This window comes from Zootoca vivipara, chromosome 17 (assembly GCF_963506605.1).
Source record: "Zootoca vivipara chromosome 17, rZooViv1.1, whole genome shotgun sequence".
In the NCBI taxonomy this organism is placed as follows: Eukaryota; Metazoa; Chordata; class Lepidosauria; order Squamata; family Lacertidae; genus Zootoca; species Zootoca vivipara.
In genome coordinates this window covers 17,838,624-17,861,701 of record NC_083292.1, presented here as the reverse complement: position 1 = coordinate 17,861,701, position 23,078 = coordinate 17,838,624, and the positions used below count along the sequence as shown (strand labels likewise).

General features: G+C 51.9%; 2 protein-coding genes across 8 annotated transcripts in view; one reads left to right on the top strand and one right to left on the bottom strand.

The window, feature by feature from the left end:
- SMTN (smoothelin) overlaps positions 1 to 13,426 on the top strand; it is an 80,051-nt gene extending 66,625 nt beyond the window's left edge. For 5 of the 7 annotated variants that reach the window (XM_060269543.1, XM_060269542.1, XM_060269546.1 and 2 more), the window contains 2 exons: positions 1,365 to 1,516; positions 11,235 to 13,426. In XM_060269543.1, the coding sequence (XP_060125526.1) occupies positions 1,365 to 1,516; positions 11,235 to 11,388 (306 nt within the window). In that variant the 3' untranslated portion in view covers positions 11,389 to 13,426. Of the gene's footprint in view, positions 1 to 1,364; positions 1,517 to 5,868; positions 6,036 to 11,234 lie in introns of all 7 variants that reach the window. The other 2 variants (XM_060269545.1, XM_060269544.1) reach the window with 1 other exon arrangement.
- A 944-nt stretch (positions 13,427 to 14,370) lies between these two features.
- On the bottom strand, positions 14,371 to 21,800 carry SELENOM (selenoprotein M). The gene is made up of 5 exons (XM_035097673.2): positions 21,590 to 21,800; positions 18,549 to 18,584; positions 18,035 to 18,069; positions 17,197 to 17,275; positions 14,371 to 15,531 (listed from the first exon to the last, which is right to left on the bottom strand). Exons 1-5 carry the CDS (start codon positions 21,707 to 21,709, stop codon positions 15,334 to 15,336), a joined length of 468 nt encoding a protein of 155 aa, XP_034953564.1. The 5' UTR covers positions 21,710 to 21,800; the 3' UTR covers positions 14,371 to 15,333.
- Positions 21,801 to 23,078: the final 1,278 nt, after the last annotated feature.

Genomic DNA, 23,078 nt, shown 5'->3' with positions numbered 1-23,078 from the left:
CAGGCCTGTGCCCACTTTCCTCTTTTAAAAATAATATTTTTTATTTGGTTTTACCAATTTAAAGTTATAATTGTACCATGGCAGACCCACAGTTAAAAGATTCCTCCGAATCTCTGGACTTCCCACCTTCCCCTCTGTGGGTTGTGTTGTTAACCCTTTTCTACTGCATGTTTATGCAATAGTCCATTTTTTTGCCATTATGTCCATAGTTCTCCTTACTTTACAAGTGTTATTGCAATCCCAGTAGTCTTTTCAACTGCTAACAGTGGTCTTCTACCCTCTTTCTCCGAAAATAAGACATAGCCATAAAATAAGACGTAGCAGGATTTTTAAGCATTCAAGGAATATAAGCCATACCCCGAAAATAAGACATAGTGATAGGCGCAGCAGCAATGCCGGCCGCGGCAGGAGGAGGAGAAAAATAATACACCCCCTGAAAATAAGCCATAGTGTTGTTTTTTTTAGGAAAAATAAATATAAGACGGTGTCTTATTTTCGGAGAAACACGGTAGGTAAATTATAGTTCCCCGCCCCCATTCCTTATTAAAGTTTTGGTCTTCCTGGTTTCTGAGCTTTCCGGTCAGTTTTGCCATTTTGGCATACTCCAACGACTTAGTTTGCCATTTGCCTGTGCCCGCTTTCCTGCCTCTTTTTGCCTGGGCTTCCCCAGATTGAGAGATCGCCTTACCTGACATGCCCCAGTTGACAGCTTTGATTGGCGGAACTGGCCCTTTTTCAGAGGCTGCCTGCTCCACAATTGTAAGATCTTTCCGTGTTGCACCGCCTACACTTTGGAACTCCCTGCCTCTTGATATCAGGCAGGTGCCTTCGCTGTACTTTTTCCAGAAATATTCTCGTTTAGACAAGCCTAAAGCAGAAGTATATGTGTGTTTTCATCTCTTTTTTTAAAAAAATTATGGTTGTCTTTAATTTTCTGCGTGTGTATAATTTTCTAAACTACATTTCAAAATATTCATTTAAATAACCTTAAATCACTTTCCTTCTTCTCTTTCCGTGGTTCATTTTACAATCCCTGCATATTTTACATGAGCTAAACAGTAATCCATTGTTACATCCCTCAAAACCTATTTACGCTGTTGGATTTATCTTAATGACTACCAGCCTTTTTAAATGAACACAATTTTCACCCATATATTCAGCAAACATTTCCCAGTCTTCTTTAAATGTGCATTCTTCTTGTTCTCTTTTTGAAATTTTTAAGTTAGTGTTGCTCGTTCTTCTCACTGGTAATGTTATGTCTCTCTTTTTTGGCAAACCCCCGCTTTGAGGGTTTTTTGTTTTTAAATCAAATTTTAGAAAATAAAACAAAAATTTCCAAATTTTGTCTTTATTTTACTTGGCAGCACGTCGACATCCAGAACTTTTCCTCCAGCTGGAGCGACGGCATGGCCTTCTGCGCCCTTGTCCACAACTTCTTCCCAGAGGCCTTCGATTATGCCCAGCTTTCGCCTCAGGACCGGCGGCGCAACTTCGAGATGGCGTTCTCGTCTGCTGAGTACGTACCCCTTGGCTGCTCCTGCCCCCGCCAGGCGTGGGAGAGAAGCGCGGGCGCAGGGTCTGTTTTTCCTTCAAGAGGACTAGCGCCTTTCCCGGGTTATTGGCATACCTGCTCTCTCCCTCTCCCTCCCTCTCTGCCTAACGCAGCCTTGGCCAATCTGGTGTTCTCTATGGGCTTTGTGCTACAGCTGTGAGGGGAGCTAGGAGTCCAAAAGGACTGTTATAGCAGCGGACGATGGGAGTTGTAGTCCAAACCGTCTGTGCTGACTAAGGCCAGTGGGAGTTGTAGTCCAAAATGGCTGTATTGGCAGGGGATGATGGGAGTTTTAGCATCTAAAGCAATCACTTTGTGAGGAAGGTTGGCCTAACTATCCTGTGGCAATGAGTTAACCAGACACCTCTCTGCAGGGCTCTGGCTGTTTCCTGCTCAGCTGCTCACAAGCCTGTGCTGCTTCTAGCTGGAAGGTTCTCAACTAGAAAATGTCTCACTAGGCAGGCGGCTGGGGAGGGGGAGGAGAGACCTCCCAGTAAAGCCCCAAGGTGGGGAATAAGGCCTGCCTCTCGTCCCCTGTTCTTCTTCTTCCTAAGCTGTGTCGTCTAGACAGAAAGCAGCGCTCCCTGTGTGCAGAGACCCACAGCCTTTCGCAACCTCCAGACGTTGCTAGCCCACAAACCTCTGACCATTGGCCCACGTTGTCTGCCCAACGCTATCCGGAGGGCACCAGGTTGAAGAAGGCTGAAGGGAAAAAAATACCTGGGCCTGGAAAAAGCAAAATCTGATTTATTTATTTTTTGCAGGGTTCTGGAATGCTTACAGTTTATTTCATTTTTGCTAGTCCTGGGGGAGGGAGAGGACACAAATTCTGCCCAGCCATCCCTCTCTGACTTCTATCGTGTCTCGGCTGTCTACTGTGAAAATCAGAGTACTTTTGCAACCATGAGGTCTAGAAACATGCTTGTTCGGTTTCTTTCTCTTTTTTTAATGCAAGCTTGGGGTTCTTAGGAAGCTTGAAGCCCCAATTGTACCTTTGGACCATTTGTACAACCTTTGTACCTGGCTCTGCTGCAGAATCGCAACAAACACGCAGCTCTGGCGAAAGGCACCTCTTGAGGCGTGTAAGGGCACAGGTGGCTGTTTGTTTAATATTTATTAATCTTATTGCACTCGTCACCCACCTTTCTTCCTCCGAGGAGCTCAGAGACGGCACATGTGGTCTTCCCTCTGTCCTCCTTTTAATCCCCACAACAACCCTTGAAGGTAGGTTTAGTTCTGAGAGAGGTGACTGGCAGCCAAGGTCACATCCAGTGAGCTTCACATGGCCAAGCAGAGATTCGAACCCTGGTCTCCTAGGTCTTAGTCCGACACTCTAACTCAGTGGTTCCCAAACTTTTTCAGACTTGGTTCCATAAATCCACCTACCCTAGAAAAAGCATTATTCAGAACAACAGCTTGCATGACCCGCTAAGGAGCAGAATAAGAGTTTCAAAACAGTAACGGTTAATCACACACTTCCTCAAAATCCAATTAAAACTATTTGGTTTAATTAATCCAGCAAAACTGGTGGGCTTGGACCAGAAATTCCAACTTTTCAACGTCTGATTTACATCTCAAGTGTGCCCCTGCTGCCCCCCCCTTGCTTCTTATCGCGCCCCTCCCGGTTAATCCTTCTGCCCCCCACCAGGGCGGCAGTATTGCCCACTTTGGGAGCACTGCTGTAACCACTACACCTCACTGTGCTCTTGCACCACCCAAGCCAGCTTAACCGTTCATGCCGGGGCCCCACAAGCGTTGCTGGGATTTTGCCGCGTAACCTGCAGACAGACCTTTCCCGGCTCTGGCTCGATCCATGCTGCTTTCTCGCACACAAGGGAGGGAGGGAATGGGTCTCAGCTGTTTACGCAGAGCGCAGGATCTCCTCCACGCCGGAAGACGTTCTGGTTCCTCTGGAAAAATTGGATTTGGCGGTGGCGCACTTGGGACACTGTGAGCTGGTGCGGAGGAGCGAGAGAGTGCCTGGACCTCTTTGCGAGGTCTTTCTTGTAGGGTTGTGGGGTGCGCTGTTGCAGGGTGAGAGAGCGACTTTGGGGCAGGGGACGCCCTCGGGACCTGGCTGGGCACGCCGCTGCTGCTTCTTGACCCTGGACGCCTCTGGGTGCTGTGCCTGGAACGGGTCTGAGCAGAAAGACAAGGAAGGGAGTTCTCTCTCTATCTCGCTTTCTCCTCTTTTTTCTCCCCCTGATGCTTCCTCCTTACAGCTGTGGGCTGCTTGTCCCCTTCCCCACCAGAGGTGGACAGCAGCCCCCCCCCCGAGCAGCATTGAGCCACTCCTCCTCCCACCTCTCCACATGCAAATTTAGGGAGGCAGGCCACTTGCAAGATTTGGCACTCTGGAGAGATTTGGGCTAATCCTGCAGACCACAGCACCCAGGAAAGTCAGGACTGCTCACCCACATTTGCAGGTCCCAGGATAAGTGTTTTTGAACATGCCTTGCCCTAAATATACGGAACCACCACAACAAAATAATCCGGCATTTTAGTACCTTTTTGAACCCAAGAAGCTTTTTCCGCCCAAGGGGGTGCATTCCCTAGTGGGCGAGGCTGATCTAAAGTGTGCAGAGCAATCAGTGCAATTTTTTGCTTTTTACAGTACAGTGGTACCTCGGTTCTCAAACTTAATCTGTTCCGGAAGTCCCTTCCAAAACCGAAGCGTTCCAAAACCAAGGCACGCTTTCCCATAGAAAGTGATGCAAAATGGATTAATCCGTTCCAGACTTTTAAAAACAACCCCTAAAACAGCAGTTTAACATGAATTTTACTATCTAACGAGACCATAAAATGAAAGCAATAATCAGTGTACTGCAGTCACACAATCAATCAATCAATCGGTTGCTGAACTGGGTTCCACACAATCACAAAAAAAAGAGCCGCAAAATAAAAAATGCAAAATAAATAACAAAACCAGACAGACCTCAGCGTAACATTCAAAATGGAAGTGCACTACTCAAAATGGAAGTGTAACACTCAAAGCGGAGTACGTTCGACTTCCGGAAAAAGTTTGCAAACCGGAACATTTATTTCTGGATTTGCAGTGTTTGGGTTCCAAGTTGTTTGAGTATCAGGCGTTTGAGAACCAAGTTACCACTGTAGACTGGTTTCTACACTAGCTTCCTGTGTGAAAGCAAGAGGCATGATTTGCATTCAAGGCCAAGCCCCGGCCAGGCAAAACCACTCAAGAGTGCGGCCTGCAGAGATTTCCGAGAGTGAAACTGAGGGCCTCCATTTCCCCTGCTCCTGATTTGCTTCGTTGCTGCCTCCCTTACTAGTGGACCTGAGGGTAATCCCTTTTTAAAGGACGTCCTCATGAGTGCCAAAGCCCTTCTGCAACCGCCCGGTGGTCTGCGCAATGAACTCCTAGTTGCTCGCCGCTGTTCTGTTGATGTCCCAGGCTGGCGGGACGATGAATTTCCTCTTCTCTGAGCCAGGTCCCTCCCCTGCGGGCCAAATGCAGTGTCCTGGCCCAAGAGGAGGGCAAGGGGCATTTGCCTGCAAAGGGTTTCGCCTGCCAGAGACTTGCCTCTTCCTCGCTCCCCTCTCCTCTCCGTGGACCACGAGAGCGACCGACCGACCCCCTCCTTCCACCATCTGGACTCGAGGTGCTTTTCTGGGCTGCTTTGGCTTACCCTCCTGTGTCGCTGTCATCCTGCGCCCGCCCCCCTCTACCGGCTTCAGGCACCCCAGCTGTGCCGCAGCGCTGTTGCAAGGCTGGGGTAGGATGGGATGAGGCAGCGGGCTGTGTTCCGGCCCCCCTCATCTGCCCTCTCTATATGCGTCCATATAGAAGGAAGGCCCCACCTTGGAATAGGCACCGGAGCACAGCACCGCCTTTCCTCCCAACCCGCCCCGTCCGTCTCCTTTTCTCGCCCCTCCAACCCCTTTCGGTCTGTTGGACTGTCCTTGCTGTCGAGATCCGGGTTCGAGTTCCCCACACCTGCTCGTGGCACCCGCCCCCAGCAACAGCACTTCTGGCCACGCTCACCCTTCCCTTCCTATTCTCCCCCCCCCCGTATGAGGAATGACTCCCAGGTGCACGTGTGCAATGGAACCCCCCTCCTTCCACCCCCGTTTGCATTGCACGCCAGAGAGACACCCCCCAAGAGCATGTATGTAAGTTTGACACACACACAGAGGAATGTGAAATGGATTTATGTATTTCTTCTGTTTTTTTCCTTCTGTCTCTCTTCTTTTTCTCTCCGTCCCCTCCCTGCCCCCTTTCCAAATCTGTCCGGGCTGTGATCACTGGCTTCTCCCTCCCCTTTCCTGGCACCCCACCACCCTGCCCCCCCACCCAGGACGCACGCGGAGTGCCCCCAGTTACTGGATGTGGAGGACATGGTCCGGATGAGGGAGCCCGATTGGAAGTGCGTTTACACGTACATCCAGGAGTTCTACCGGTGCCTGGTTCAGAAGGGGCTGGTTAAAACCAAAAAGTCCTAACCTCCCTACCTGCGGAGCAATGGTGAGAAATATCCTCCTCCTTCTTTATCCCTTTTGGGGGGGCAGAGGGGTGAGGGGGGGTATGTGTCTCTGCATGTGTGCATTGTAGTTGCAAAACATTTCCACGTTGGGGGACAAGGAAATTCGGAGGGTAAGAGAGGCAGACGGAGCCCTCTTGGTAGTTCCCTCAGAAACTACCTTGCTTGGGAACCTTCGGTGCGTGGGGCTATTATTATTATTACTAGTCTCATTCAGCCCATTAAGAAAACGGGCGCCAGAGGTGTGATGGAGCCGCGGCCTTCCCTCCCTTTCTGCGCTCGGCCGCGGGGCGCGCCGGGAACGCAATTAAACAAAGCGCTCTCCCGTCGTGTCCCGCGGCCTAGCGCAGAGAGGGAGGGAAGGCCGCGGCCCTGCCGCTCCTCCCACGGGCCAGGTAGGGTTGTCAGGAGGAGGAGGAGGCGGACCAAGATGGCGGCATCTTGGTCCGCCGCCGCAGGGGGACGGGAGGCAGAGGGTTGAGGGGGGGAGAGAGAGAGAGTGTGTGTACGTCCCGCCTCTTCGTCCAGTCACTGTGTCTGTGGGGCACATGTGCATTAGCGCGGACACAGGGACTGGGCGCAGAGACACAGGGACTTTATTATATAGGATTATTATTATTATTATTTAAATTTATATACTGCCCTATACCCAGGGGTCTCAGTGCGGTTCACATCATAAAATCAAGATACAAAACCACAAAATACATAGTAAAAATAAAAACAAGAACCCAATAGCCCCCCCCAACCCCAATAGCCCCTTTTAAAGGTGACTCTGAAACTACAACTAATCTATAATGTGCCAGCTAGATTGGTGACTGGGAGTGGCTGCCGAGGCCACATAACACCAGTCCTAAAGGATCTACATTGGCTCCCAGTGTGTTTCCGGGCACAATTCAAAGTGTTGGTGCTGACCTTTAAAGCCCTAAATGTCCAGTATACCTGAAGGGGTGTCTCCACCCCCGTCGTTCAGCCCGGACACTGAGGTCCAGCTCCGAGGGCCTTCTGGCGGTTCCCTCCCTGCGAGAAGCGAGGTTAAAGGGAACTAGGCAGAGGGCCTTCTCGGTAGTGGCACCCGCCCTGTGGAACACCCTCCTGTCAGATGTCAAGGAGATAAACAGCTATGCAACCTTTAAAGGGCATTTGAAGGCAGCCCTGAAGGGAAGTTTTAAAATGTATTTTTGTGTTTTATATACAGTGGTACCTCGGGTTGTGGACCCGATCTGTTCCGGGGTGCCTTTCACACCCCAAAAAGTCCGCAATCTGAGCGGCGCTTTTGCGCATGCCCAAAAACGTGATAGAGTGCTTCTGCGTGAAGCGCGCAGAATGCTTTTGCGCATGCGCGCGGGGCGAATACCTGAAAGGCTACCTCCGTGGGTGCTGGGATCGGCAGGCGGGGCACCTCTTGATAGTTCCTCAGCCCTCGGTGTTGGTGGTGACAGCCCAGCAGAGGGCCTTCTCTGTGGTGGCCCCAAAGTTGTGGAATTCCCTCCCCACCGCGATGCGTCTGGCACCTTTCCTGTGAATGCGGAAGACTTCCCCCTTTACCCTTAAGGTGTCTGTTTTCGAGACCCACCCTAGGGCCTGTGTAACCCGGCTGCTTTTAATTCTGGGAGACCTGCTGGCGAAGGACGGGTTATTATCAATACATTTTTCAATAAGAAAAAAAATACCCAGTCTGCTCTTTGTAGTTAGTGCTGAGAGGATCTGCCATTGTACGATAGTGCTAAACTAGAGATATTTCAACTTGCAACCCTGGCATAGTTTATTATTGATGGACTGGTTGCATTTAAACGCCACCTTCCCTGCTCCCTCACAAGGAGTTGAAGCTGCCATATTTATTAATGTTTCCTTTCCTTACCGCATCTCATAGAATCATAGAATTGTGGAGTTGGAAGGGACCCCCAAGGGCCATCTAGTCCAACCCCCCTGCAATGCAGGAATCTCAGCTAAAGTATCCATGACAGAGGTTCACCTGACCTCAGCTTCAAAACCTCCAAGGAAGGAGAGTCCTCAACAGTATTCCACATTTTTCTAAAAGGAGCTCAAGGGGGCAGACACCCTCCTTGTTTAACCCCCACAACAACCCTGCGAGGGAGGTCAGGCCAAGAGGCAACGACTGGCCTAGCGTCACACCCGACGAACTTTGTGGCTGTGGGGGGATTTGAATCTTGGTCTTGCGGGTTCCAGCCTAACGCTCTAACCACTACACCACACTGGCTCCTGATATTACTTGTTCCCAGTGTTACTAGCTCTTCCATGTTGTGTTTTTAGATTGCTTTAACCCACAATGGGAGCTCACGGTCAAGGCTGGGGAAGAAATCTAATTACCAGTCGTAAAAATACATTTTTAAACTCTCGCTTTTGCGGGAGGGGCGGATAATTTTTGACAACTACCAGGTAACGGTGGCGACAGTGCCTGCCTTTCCCAGAATCCTTTGCTTCCACAGGGCCGAGCTGCAGAGAGAGAGAGAGAGAGAGAGACAGACAGGTGATGGAGATGGTTCCTTATTATTTTCTCCTTCTTTTGGAGGGGATGGGGTGGGTTTTTATTTTTATTTATTTTGCCCCGGCCATATATGTCTCGGAGGAGCTTGAAAGCCTTGGAAAAAGTGACTCAGGCACTCCTTGTTAATATCTTTGCCTCCCCAGAGCCTCGTTCTCCTGGGACACTGGGTACAACAGCCCATCACAGAGGCTAAACAAAGGCTTTATAAGGGCACACTGGCTCGCTCAGGAGATTTTCCATCGCCGAGGCTGCCGGAGAGGAGGGAGCCCGTTAAACCTTGCGATTACCTCCCTGCACACCCTCACTCCCACCCCCTCTGCACATGCTTGACCCCGAGGCTGAGGACTGGGGAGGCAGGCCGGGAAACCAGTGCAAAGCTGATGCAAAGACCACTAGCCGAAAGGGATCCTGGGTCTTGGCATTGAAGGTGGCCATTAAGAGCATAAGTGGAAACGTGTTGGATCAGGGCCAGGGCCCAACTAGTCCAGCATCCTGTCGTCACACTGGCCAAACCAGCTTCTTCACAGACGCGAACTGTTCTTGGAGCACCAATATAGGGGTGCGCAGCCTTATGCTCCCTTGCACTAAAAGAAAGATGTTTTGCAAAGTAGTGGCAAAGTTATAAACACCGGGCGGCTGCTCGCACTTTCAAAACGAGACACTGGCAACCCTCTCGAGTGCTGTTCTGGCTAGACTCCCAAAGGGGTAACTTTTCTCTTTTCCGGATCAAAGGTTTCCTTGCCGTTTGCAATAACCGATGGCTCCTTTGACTTCCCCAGGTTATCTCGGGGCTGGGGCTGGGGGCTCTGCATTCTCCCCACCCGTGCAAAGGCTGTTCTTGCAGAAATGAACAACGGTGGAAAACCTGGGTAGTTACTTCCTAGGATTTTGCACCCAAGCCTCGGGGGGCGGGGATAAGTGCTGGTAGTTGTTGTTGCCAGCCTGCATTACAACGTGGGGTTAGTTAATGGGTCTGTGGGGCGGAGGGATGAATCAGTCTAAACCACTGAGCCTCTTGGGCTTGCCGATCAGAAGGTCGGCGGTTCAAATCCCCTTGATGGAGTGAGCTCCCGTTGCTCTGTCCCAGCTCCTGCCAACCTAGCAGTTCAAAAGCACGCCAGTGCAAGTAGATAAATACTGTATATTCCGGCGTATAAGACGACTTTTGAACCCAGGAAAATCTTTTCCAAAGTTGGGGGTCGTCTTATACGCCAGGTATAATATCTGCAGCCGCTACATACGGTGGGGGGAGCACAAAAACGGCCGCGGCCGCATCCCCACCGTATGCGGTGACCGTGTAAGCGGCTTCCGCTTTCTTTCCGTGCAGGACGAGGGGACACGTGGGGCTTTCCTCCCTCCTCCCTGCATGGAAAGAAAGCGGCAGCCACTTACTCTCTCTCTATCCCCCCCCCCCCTAACTTGCCTCGGTGCCTGGAAGAGATACAGAAAATTTTTTATTTGGTGTGCATTGGAAGTTTGGGATATACTCGTTATGGCGAGTATATCCCAAACTCTCTATTTTGACTGGAAAAGTAGGGGGTCGCCTTATATGCCCAGTTGCCTTATACGCCGGCATATACGGTAGGTATTGTCGCGACGGGAAGGTAACCGGTGTTTCTGTGCGCTCTGATTTCCGTCACGGTGTTCCGTTGCACCGGAAGCGGTTTGGTCATGCTCAGCGGTGGAGGAATCCACTTGCGCGCCTGGACCGGCATGCGGCACACCGCAGGGCCTCTGGAGTCTTCCTGCCTCCTCCCACTCAGCCGCCCTACAGCTGGGGGGGGGAAGAGGCAGCGGGCGGACCATTTGGGCAGTGCGGAGCCTGCGGGCGCCCAAGCCCCCACATCGCTCCCAAGACAGACGTGTGGCTCGGGTGTGCTGCAGGCCCTGAGGAGAGTGTCAGTGGTGACACACGGAGCAGACCGCAACTACCGCCCCCCCCTCCGCCCCTGGTCCTGCGGGCCACAGGACCCGGAAAGCTGTCTGTGGACAAACGCCGGCTCCCTCGGCCTGAAAGCGAGATGAGCGCCGCAACCCCAGAGTCGCCTTTGACTGGACCTAATAGTCCAGGGGGGCCTTTACCTTTACCTATTCAGGAACCATTGTGGAGGCAGAGCCTTGCCATTGTGGCTAATGGCCATTGATAGTTTTTACCCCCATGAATTTAAGCTGGTAGCCATCCCTACTCAATGTCCAGACACCAGAGCTCAAGAGTGGCTTAACAATCTGGGAATTGTAGCTCCGTGAAGGGGAATGGGTGCCTCCTAACCACTTATAAGAAACTAAAGTTCACACAATTCTTTCCGGGGAAGCCATGACTGTTTAAAGTGGTATCATAGTGCTATAAATATATGGTGTGGATGTGACCTATGAAACAAAAATGAAACTTTTGACCAATGCAGACCTTATAACTCCCATACTAAGCCGGTGGTTCTCCCCCTCACCCACACTTGCTTAAGATTTTGTAGTTCTGTGAGCCATAAACTGCTCTTCCCAGAATTCTTTGCAGTAAGCCATGTGCTTCAAACGGATGATGTGCAATAAGCAGATGCTGTCAGCTATTTGTGATAAAAATATATGCCGTACATGAATAGGGTCCTTGACCGTCCAGGGGTCCTTGACCTTTTTACCTTTTCCTTGACCACCTATTTCCCCCCTTTCTCTCTCCCCCTTGCAGGGTGCTTGTGGACTGCGTGCCCTTGGTGGACGTGGAAGACATGATGATCATGGGGAAACGTCCGGACGCTAAGTGCGTCTTCACCTACGTACAGTCCCTCTACAACCACCTGCGGCGCCACGAGCTCCGGATGAGACAGCAGCAGCGCTTCTAGCCTTCCTCTCCCGCCCCCCTCACTCCCCCTTCCCTCTGAAACATCCCGTCTAGCCTGTCTGCCCCCCACCAACCCACCCACCCACCCCGCGTGCGGCAGCAGGGGAAAGGAAGATGTCTTCACTTGCTCCTCTGGTCCTGATCCGTGCTCCTGCAGCCCCACCTCCTCCCCCCTGCTTCCAGAGAACTCTTACTATGGGCAGGAGCCACCCGCAGCAGCAAAAAGGCAAGAGGAACCAACACCCCCCCCCACACACACACACCCCGCTACAGCAGGCTGGGCATTTGGCAATCCAGGCCGGTTTGGAGGGGACCGGCCGAGCTTAGACTGCTCTACGGAGAGAACCGGGACTACCCTTCTCATCCGCACGTGCTTTTTATATTATTGTCGTCATTGTCGTTATTTACTGTAAGTTATTCCCGTTTCCTCCTTTTTCAAAACTCCCCTTTTTTTGCATCGTGCACGGCCGAGCAGCATTAAGGGCAGAGACCTGTGCAGGTGTGATTGACTGGCCATGCGTCTTGTCTGTACCTTTGAACGGCTAAATGCTGGAGCATGTTAAAAAGACAGGGGGTGTTGCCGTCTGTGTGTGCAGATCTTAATTCGTCCCTGCTTCCCACCTCCCCCAAATCCTTGAACTGCGATGATCCTTGCAAGTGCAGAGCCTGCTCAGCAGGTTATAGACAGGTGTGGTGCCCCCCCCCAAAAAAAACCAGACGTTAGGAACGTAGGTAGCTACCTTCTGTCAAGCCAAACCGCTGGCCCATTCTATCTTCGTATTGGCAACCATGACTCGCAAGTGGCTTTCTAGGCTTTCAGGGGACATTCCCAGCCCTAGCTGGAGATGCTGCCGGGACTTGAACCTGGGACCTTCTGCATGCCAAGCAGATGTTCTGCCATGAAGCTGAATGAAGCCTTTTACTATATTGCTTCTGACTGTTGGTCCATCTAGCTCAGTATTGTCTACACTGACTGGCAGTGGCTCTCTAGGATTTTTGATAGGGAGACTCTTCCCCCTCGGGGAGTTGAACCTGGGACTTTCTGCATGCAAAGCAGATTCTCTACCGCTGAGCTATGGCAGAGGGCCTCTACCTTCACCCCCTTAGAGGCAGAGGTCTTGCATTTTCCTCGTGACCCCCTCCCCACACTTCCAGAAGAGGAACCCAATTACAAATGTAGTGTACAAGCCCCACTGGGCTGGGACTGTGCCTCTTCTGGATTGAACCCTGCTGGTACCAGTGGGTAGGAAAAGCCAAGTTTTCAGATGGGAAACAGCTTCCTTCCTGGGCAAGAAGGGGTGAAAGCTGGACGAGGGATAGGAGGAGACCTCAGGGCCACCCCTGAATCCTGACCGAAAGGGCTCCTGAAATCAGCTCATTTAGAAAGTGCAGCCTTTGAAGTTGTGGGGTAACTGGACAGAGAAGTGGATTTTCTTTGCTGCTTGGGGTAGAGAAGACAGATTATTATTTTTAAGAGAAACAAACCATGTCCCCTGTCTGAATGGTGGTGGTGAAGGGCACACTCTGCACCAGCTCAGAGGCTCCCTTGCAAGCACAGGGCATGCCAGTTCCCATCTCTTGGCCACCAGTTTGTTGAAATCAAGTCTTGCCCATCCATGTGCCCTGTGTGTGCATTCACCCTTGGCTCTGCCAGCCCAGGAGCGATTGTGGTCAACTCTGGGTGCTTAAACATGGCAGGAGAGAGGGGAACCTACGTGGGTTTCATTCTGGTGTGACCTCTCTGCATGGAACAGCTTTCCTGCCCGTGCATCATTTAGCAATGTCCACGCCGCTCCTGGGTGTCCCCAGCCCCTTTGCACAAGTCTCCTTCCCTTTTGAGGGCCAATTAATACGGGAAGGTTGGGCAGATGAGCCAGCTGAGAACGACTGGAGCCTGGAGCGAGGGACGGACAGCAGGATGTGCTCCTCTGACACCGCTCTCAGCACTCAGCCACGCGCCCGATTGTAACGGTTCTTGCACTAGCACAAGGATGTTTATGTAGACACCAGCAAGACAATAAAAGTTTGGATAGACTGTTTTGGCGGCCGTTTCTGCTTTGTACTGTTCTCCAACCTCTGGGGCTCACTCCTTTTAAGGTTAGCATACCCCTACCCCAACTTGGTGCCTTCCAGCTGTTTGATAATGCCAGCAACAGGCTGGTATGCAGCAGGATCTGGGTAACTCGAGCTACTGAGATGTTGCTGGATTCCCGGCTTCCGTCACACTTGGCCCAGTGGCCAGGGATTAAGGGATTTTGTATTCCTGTCATTGCATTTACACCCCCCATTTTCCTCCAAGGAGCTTGAGGCGGCACACAAACCATTTTATCCTCACAACCCTGTGAGGTGGGTTAGTAGCAGTGGCGTAGCATGGGTTGCCAACACCCCGGGCATGGAAAGCATTGTGCCCCCTAAGGGAAGGACTGTGCTTCCTAACCGGCACCTCCATGTGGTGCTGCGGGGGCGCAGAACTGCAGAACAGCAGCAGGGCACGGGTGGGTGCATGCCTCGAGCCTGGGCGCCGCCGCCACCTTGAGTCACCATCTGCTTGCCTCCCCCACTAGCAGGGGACACCGCACAGTAGAGGGATGGGTCGACACATCCTCTCCCAGCAACTCGGCACGCCGCTCAGGTGAGGCAGGGCAGAGTCTCTAGCCAGCGTGGCAGCTGCTGAGACGTGCCCCTAAAAATATTTGCTACTAGGGCAACTGCAGTCCCTGGAGGGCCACGGCATCACTCTTCCAACTTCCTCCTTCGACTCTGCAGACAGAGCGGATAGAGTTGAAGGAAGAACAAGGAAAGAGCGTCCAATTTCCAACTTCTTCCTTCAGCTCGTGCTCTTCAAGGAAGAAAAAGGTCACCTCACCACTTCAACACAGAGAGTTTCAGAGGGTGGGGTGGGGCAAGGACCCAGGGGAACACCTTGAAGAGTTCAGCCTGGGACTTTTAATTATCCAGCAACAGACACACAGATACCAGCACAGTGGATGTAAAAGACTTTACTGTTCCTAGGCACAACTGCAAGAGGGTTTTGTTTTGTTTTTGCAGGGTGGGTGACTGAGCTCGTGTTCCTTAGCGCACTGTGCTCCGAAGCCTGATGGGACACTGACTATCCACCCTGGGCACCAAGAGCTTTCAGCCGAGGGTATCATCCTGTCTCATGCAGGCGGGGCACAGCTGCAGAAGAACACGAAGGCTTGCAAGGAACAGCAGCTAGGGAACCGAAAGCAGGAGGGAAGAACCTGTGGCCCCCTCTGGATGTTGGTGGTCTCCAGCTCCCCTCAGCCAGCATAACTAAAACTTTTTGGGGGGGGGCAAGGAATCCAGCAACATCTGGAAGGCCACAGGTGCTCGGTCTGAGCTATACAAAGAGCCAACATTTCCGACTGGGCTATGCATGATCAAATGAATCTAGACAGAAATGGTGTGCAGACCAAGGTGGGAATCGAGGCGATCTAGTCCAGGTCTGTCTCTGTTTCCCCAGGCAGCGGGGAGAGCACACTTTCCTCCGAATCCACACCGCCGAGATCACAGCTTTTTCCACACCACTTTTTACTCACGTTCCACAGACAGGGCAGTGTATGCTCTTTACTCTAGAACAAATTAAAGCATGAAAGCCAAATTTCTGCAACGAGGGAACGTTGCGTTTGGTTGCATATCCTGCCAATGTGGCATATTCAGGGTTTTTTTTGCATGTACGTATCTTGCTGTTTTTTGCTGGTGGGGGTTGAAGAGCAGATTTGTAGATTTGAAAGGGACCACATTCCTCGGCTCTCCACCTGGCGGGCGTGCACACACAACCCTGCATATACTAACAACATAGCCTGCCGTGCACACCCACCGGTACAGCTATGCTTGTGCATGTATTAAAACACGAGCCACGTTCTCAACCCTTGCACACACTCACACACAAGACACCCCTGAGGTTTTTAAGAGCACAACAGATCTAGAGTTCTCCACCCGCAGCCCCTTTGCTCTCTGCCACATGCTCTCCCTTGGCACCTTCTGAACCAGGGAGCGGCCGGGCAGGAGCAAGCTGGAACTCTTTGGGGACCGGCGAATCGGGTTTCTCCTTCCGGTAGAAGCCCAGCTTCTGCACCAGCTCGTTGATTTCTTTGCGGGACATATCACTCAGTGGAATTCTCTGCAAAGTAAATGCAAAGGGCGTTGACTTAGGCCAAGTCAAGAGCATTGGTCTACCTAGCTCAGTGCTGCTTACACAGGCTGGCAGTGGGGCTGGCAGATGCTCTACCCCCTGAGCTACACTGATGGGCAGCAGCACTCCAGGGCTTCAGACCAAAGACCTGCCCTGCCCTACCTGGAGATACTAGTGAGAATTGAAACAGGGACCTTCTGCAAGCAAAGCACATGCCCTGGCACAGAGCCACAGTCCTCCTTCGCCAGGTGGCAACAACATGCTGAGACCCACCTGGATAGGCGCCAGCATCTCCAAATGCAGATGGTATTGGATCCATGGGCATAGCCAGGGCTGCCCCCCCCATCAAGTAAGTAAATAAAAATACTTAAAAGTAGAAATTGCCTATGCTCACTGAGTGCGCGCAGAAAAACTACATTGGGGAAAAAGAAATTGGAGAAGGAATAGCCGATTTTAAAAAAAGATTTAAAAGGCATGCTCTTTGTAATTTTGCAAAATATACTTGTTAACCGCATGAAAGTGGGACGCGGGTGGCGCTGTGGGTTAAACCACTGAGCCTAGGGCTTGCCGATCAGAAGGTCGGCGGTTCGAATCCCCGCGACGGGGTGAGCTCCCGTTGCTCGGTCCCAGCTCCTGCCAACCTAGCAGTTCAAAAGCACGTCAAAGTGCAAGTAGATAAATAGGAACCGCTACAGCGGGAAGGTAAACGGCGTTTCCATGTGCTGCTCTGGTTCGCCAGAAGCGGCTTTGTCATGCTGGCCACATGACCTGGAAGCTGTACGCCGGCTCCCTCGGCCAATAACGCGAGATGAGCGCTGCAACCCCAGAGTCGGTCACGACTGGACCTAATGGTCAGGGGTCCCTTTACCTTCAACCGCATGAAAGGTACTCCCTGAAGTTAATTGTTTTATTTAACTTCCTAGTTTTCAAATGGCTGGAGATTTTGACAGATTTTTTTGAACACTTGTGGTTGAGACGTTTCATTCAGAATCTGCTAAGACACAGCCAGGCAGTGGATGATGACAGGTGGGTGTCCTGCCTCCCCCCTCAACATAAATTCTGGCTACACCCATATTTGACCGTCCTTTGCTCCTCTGCTGTGTGAGCAGCACATTAATTAGCCTGTTAAGCATCACAGAGCAAGATTTGCATCTTACCTGCCGATGGCTGAAATCTGGCAGTTGGATTCCAGAAGAGAAGCCCCCCCCCCGCCCCGGGCAAAGCCTGCTGCACCCAATCCCTCTTCTTTTGAATATTTCTGGAGCTTTTAAAGTGCTATACAACTCTTGCTAGTCCAGCAGAGGAGGAATTAAAAGTCCCACTAGCTGGCTTGCTGGACAACAATAACCAATCTGGCTGTGATCTACCAACCTGCTCCCTATATACTTTCAAGCATCCCTTCAATGCCATTGAAACCTCCTTGAAAAATAAGATTTAAAAAGAAACCCCCATGATTCTTAAGAGAGATGAATTCTTGCCGCTGCGCTGCAACAGTTTGTTGCGGGCCCTGATGGTTCGATTCAGAAGCAAAAGCAAAACTATTCCTGCAACTGCATATTCCGTGTGAAGAGCATCACCTCTACCAGTTCTGCCTGAAGCTAAAAATCCTCTGGTGGGTCACACCAGTGTGGGGAGATCATAACTCCCTCTCACCTCCAGCTCTTTGTACTGTGAGTTCAACAGGATGAGTTCGGGGTCTGCTCCAGCAAGGTGCTTCATGTCAAGGTTGTGGCTGGAAAAGGCAGTTAAGGAGGTAGGGTATGGACGAAGGAAGCTGCGTAAAAGAGCCAGACCACTGGCTCATCTAGCTCAATATTGTCTACACTGACTGGCAGCATCTCTCCAGGCGTTTGGGGCAAGGGTGAGTGAGGACCCCCAAGTTCTGTTGCGTTGGCCAGCCGGTTTAGCAAATCAGCTCCCTGGTTAGACTGCCAACCTGGTGCCCTCCAGAGGCAGGGCCGTCTTACCCATAGGCGCTAGGGGTGTGGGGCGCTGGGCTCTCAGGGGTGCCAGGCTGAGAGTCCAGGGCCCGAGAGTTGACTCTGGGGAAGAGCCCGCCCATCGCTCGGAGCACCGCGGTGTGCTCTTCTGCTGTGGGCGGCTCTGTGCTGCATCTTTGGGGGCGACCGAGCCAGTGAGACGCTGAGGCGGCTGGCCAGCTTCGCCCTCCTGCACGCCTGGGGGTGGGCAACCTGGGGGGTGGGCGGCCGGGCGGATCTTTGCACCCCGGCGCCACATATGCTTAAGACAGCCCTGTCCTAAGGTTTCGGATTATGACACTCATCAGCCCCAGCCAGCATCCTAAAGGGCATCAGGTTCGACAGTTCAGAATTTCTCAAGTTTGGGCTCCTGGGCCAGAGAGGATAAACAAATAATTTGGGGGCGATGGGCTTGCAGCTGAAGCTGGCTACCTGGGGACCCTGGTAATGTCCCCCCTTCACCTCCCCCACCTCCAATGCTTAGGCCCTGCAGGAACATACAAAAAGGATACTACAGAGGCAAGTCCTCATTGATAAAGGCCTTCGCCTAGGGAGGAAAAAAATGAATGAGATGCAAATATTACACATGGAATAAGACGGCTCCTCCTGCCCCACCAGCCCAGTTTATTCTCGGAACCTACAATCAGCAGGTGAGGCTTTGTTGGAGGTGCAGAACGATGACAGGGTCTTTCCGGTGGTGGCGCCCCGGTTGTGGAATGCCCTCCCTATCATGCCCCACCAACCCCAGACTGCTTTCAGCCAGTCCCCACCTGCCCGCCTCCCTACTTTCAGTCAGTCTAGGAGGTGGCCGTGCCCGTCAGCTTCTTTCTCTTCCATCTCAGTTCTGGCAGGGAGGAGGATGGGGGAAATCTAGAATGTGTTGGGTTCCGCCTGTCATTGGCTCTCTGGCGCCACCTACTGTTGGGCTCCCTGCCTTCTGTCTTATGAGCCGTTGCAGCACTTCTTCACCCAGGGGAAGTGAGTGATACGGTAGCTGTTGGCGAGCAGGAACGAAGCGACACTTACCTCTGGCAGGCGGTTCAGCCGTCATCCTCCACAGCTCTTTGAAAGGGAGAAAACAGAGCATGAATATGCCATCAAACACAAACACACTTCCCAAGAAATCCAGCCTGCAGACCTCCAGATGTTGTCCGATACCCAACTCCCAACAGCTCATCAGCCAGCCAGCACCTCCTTTATAGAATTGTAGAGTTGGAAGGGACCGCAAGAGTCATCTAGTCCAACCCCCTGCAGTGCAAGAATCTTTTACCCAATGTGGGGCTCGAACCCATGACCCTGATATTTAAGAGTCTCCTGCTCTACCGACTGAGCTACCCCAGGTCAGGGGGCAACCATAATAAAATAATAATAATAATAATAATAATAATAATAATAATAATATATTATTTATACCTGCCCATCTGGCTGGGTTTCCCCAGCCACTCTGGGCGGCTTCCAACAGAAAAATAAAATAATCTATTAAACATCAAAAGCCTCCCTAAACAGGGCTGCCTTCAGATGTCTTCTAAAAATCTGGTAGCTGTTTTTCTCTTTGACATCTGATGGGAGGGCGTTCCACGGGGCGGGGGCCACCACCGAGAAGGCCCTCTGCCTGGTTCCCTGCAACTTGGCTTCTCGCAACGAGGGAACCGCCAGAAGGCCCTTGGTACTGAACCTCAGTATCCGGGCAGAACGATGGGGGTGGAGACGCTCCTTCAGGTATACTGGACCGAGGCCATTTAGGGCTTTAAAGGTCAGCACCAACACTTTGAATTGTGCTCAGAAACGTACTGGGAGCCAATGTAGATCTTTCAAGACCGGTGTTATGTGGTCTTGGCGGCCACTCCCAGTCACCAGTCTAGCTGCCACATTCTGGATTAGTTGTAGTTTCCGGGTCACCTTCAAAGGTAGCCCCACGTAGAGCGCATTGCAGTAGTTCAAAACGATAAAGGGGATGGAGCGATTGCCCTTTGAGGAAAGCCTGCAGCTTTAGGGCTCTTTAGCTCAGAGAAATGGAAAGACACAATTAAAGTTTATTTAAAAAAATTCATGGTGTGGAGCAGGCATAGGCAAACTCGGCCCTCCAGATGTTTTGGGACAACAAGTCCCATCATCCCTGACCACTGGTCCTGTTAGCTAGGGTTGATGGGAGTTGTAGTCCCAAAACATTTGGAGGGGCAAGTTTGCCTATGCCTGGTGGGGAGGAAGTGGCTAGAGAAACTGGTGGGCATCGAATGAAGTGAAAGTTGGAAGAGTCAGGACAGATAAAAGAAAGCACTTATTGATGGAACACATAATTAAATCTCTGCAACAACGGCTACTAGGCATAATGACTGTGCTCTGCCTCCATAGTTGGAGACAGCAATGGCTGGAAACTGAAGGATGGGCAAGTCAACTCCCACTGTCCTTGGCCACTGACTGTGATGGTTTCTGGGTCTGATGGGGAGTTGGGGGTCCAGCTCAGGTCAGAGCGTGGTGCTGGTAACGCCAAGTTTGCAGGTTTGATCCCCATATGGGACACCAAGGGGACTAGATGCGCCTCAGGGTCCCTTCCAACCCTACAATTCCATGTTTCTATGACGGAGAAACCTCTGCCAACCCAGGACGCTTGTTGACAACCCCACAAATACATTCGCCCTCTGCAGCTTTTCCCTTCCACCATGAAAAAACAGCTGTTCCCCCGCCCCCTGTTCCCTTGACAATCCTTTCCGAGGGCTTGTCAGAACCTGCTGCGGCAGGTGTGCCCAAGGCCACCTGTTAGCAGACTGAAAAACAACCCCCCCACCAATGCAGCCCCATGGGATAACTGGCCTTTGTTAGATCCCCTCTCGCCTCTAAAATAAAATGGCTACAAGGACAGACTTGGGAATACGTGGGAATAGCACCAGATTTCTCCTTGGTCCTCTAAGTCCGTGGTTCTCAAACTGCCCCCTCCACTCCGTGCCCCCAGACCACCTGAAAATTGCAGAGGGGTTTAGAAGATGACTTTCCCCGCCTGCTTCCACAATTCTATTGCACTGTGCTAGATGCAAACTGGTATTCAGAAGCATTAGGAACGCTAAGAAGAGCCTGCTGCACCAGGCCAGGGGCCTATCTAGTCCAGCTTCTTAAAGAGGCCAACCAGATGCCTCAATAGAAAACCTGCAAGCTGGACCTGAGCACAAGAGCAATTCTCCCCTCCTGTGATTTCCAGCAACTGGGATTCAGTAGCACCGCTGCCTCTGACCGTGGAAGCAGAGCAGAGCCAGCGTGGCTAGTAGCCATCAATAGCCCTCTCCCCCCCCCCCCCATGAATTTGTCTAGTCTTCCTAGTAAGCCACCCAACTTGGTGGTCATCACTGCCTCTTGTGGCAGGGAGTCCCAGAGTTCAACCACAGTACAGCAATCTGAATTCCAGCTGCAAGCGTTCTTCGCAGACATGGTAAATTATGGTCCACAGACTTGCCTGAAACTTCAGTGGCCCACCAATGGCCTGCAGACTATAACGTGGGAAGCCCTGGTCTAAGCCTCAACTAGGGTAACCCCATATATCCCTCTGAATGATGGTAAAATAGAAAACTCATATGCCAGGGCAGTATACCTCTGAATAGCAAAAGAACGGCTAAGCTCTGCGCAATCTCTGTCTGATGCTAGGCTTGGTAGTTGTTTGGCGTGATCTGTTGTGAAGCAAATCTCACTTTTCTCTTTTTGTTTACGACCCTCCCCCCATAGACTGCCTTTCAACAACAGCAGCAACATTAAAAACAACAACAACACACCCCTACATTCTTAATTCTTTCTAATGTCCCGCCCGCATTTCAAAGGCTTGCGGCGGTGACTGCCACCTGTTCACGGAGCCTCACAACAGCCCTGCGAGGGAGGCCAGGCTCCACTGAGGGCCAGCGCTTCGCTCAAGGCTGCCCAGCGCATTTCATGCTTCATCTGTCAAGTGGTGGGGAGACCACATTTGCTTGGGGTGGGGTGGGGTGGGGACTTCAATCCAGGGAGCTGGCGGGCCCCGGCGCACCAGGCCCTCTGCACATGCTCTAAGGCACCCAGCTCCCTCCGCCCTCCAGGCTCGATCTCACCTCCACTTTCCCTCTCGCCAGGCCCTCCAGGCGGCGCCAGTCCGGCTCGTAGCCGCGGAGCAGCCCTGATCCCGAGAGCACCACCAGCGCCACCAGCAGCACGAAGCGCGGACGTGCCATCGGGCACCTTCACTCCAGCGACGCGCGCTGCGCTCTTGGCTCTGCGCTCCGGACGCGGCGGCCTCCCGCTTGCTGGAGCCGCTGCTGCCACGTCAGATCGGGAGGAGCCCCCGCGAAGGGAAGGCGGAGGAGCCTCGGCCGGCAAGCCTCGCCCCGCCGCCCGGCTCTCCAGGGAGGAGCATCATCTGGGCAGGGCAAGGCGGAGCTCGGGATTAGTGGCTCTCCAAAGGGAAAGGCGGATTGGCGACGGACGTGGCCCCTACCCGGGTGCTTGCACAGTGCTACCAGCGCTGCTTACTCTCTGCACATGCTCAGAGGCCCGATGCTTTCTTTATATACCTTTGGTCTCATGATGGACCATCCTGCACATTGAAGGCGCCTTCCGCGCACAACGAAACCACACGCCTTACCCCGAGGTTTCCTGGGAGCTGTAGTTGCCCCTTCGCAGATGACAATTCCTAGGACCCTTAACAAACTACAGATCCCAATATACATTGCGAGAGAGCAGTGTGCTTTAAATGTATGCTGGACGCGCTCTGAATGGTGTGGTGTGGATTTGGCCTCAATTCGAGTCTTTAAAGTTTAACCACTACGCCACTTTGCATCTCTCCCTTAGGAACGCAGGCAGTTGCAGACCCTCCAAGTGTCCCTATTTTCCAGGGACGTCCCTGATTTAGAGAAGCCTTCCCGGTTTCTGATTTGATCCCACTTTTCCTTCGGCTGCCCCTGTTTTCATTGGAGAAATGTTGGAGGGTGTGAAAATGGGGACATTTTCATTGGAGGGTATGGAGTTATCCTGGAGGGTAGAGTTATCTGACTCCTGAGCTGTCTGAATGCAATTCTGTATGGGGATTTTTTTTGTTAACTGTAATAATAAAATTTAAGGTCTTATACATATAATAAATGTACCAAGCAAACAAGTACAACAAGTCCTGAAACCATTTTGACTCTCCCAGACTGACCAAATGTTTCTCTGAAAGGAGGGAGGAAATGAAAAAACATCCAGTTTGTCTCTGTGCTCACAGATCCTGCCTTAAGGGTGCATTTAAGGTGTGAATGGGGTGAACCTGGGATCTGGATTCCGGAATTGAGTAGTTATAATATCAAAAGAGTGGCCAGGCCCCAGATAATGCAAGCAGGTAACCTGCCAGACAGGAAATAAACAACATGCTCAGGATTCTGTTGCAGACTGCCTTTTCTGTGATGTATGTATGTATGGTGTATTGGGGGAGGTGGTCCTGGGCTACACCCCTTCTGTGATGTATGTATGAGGTTTCTGGGGGTGGTCTGGAGTTTGAGGGTGGGCAATTTGAAAATTCTACTTAAGGGCAGGCACACCTTTGTTCTGGGTCTTCCTTTCTCCTCCGTG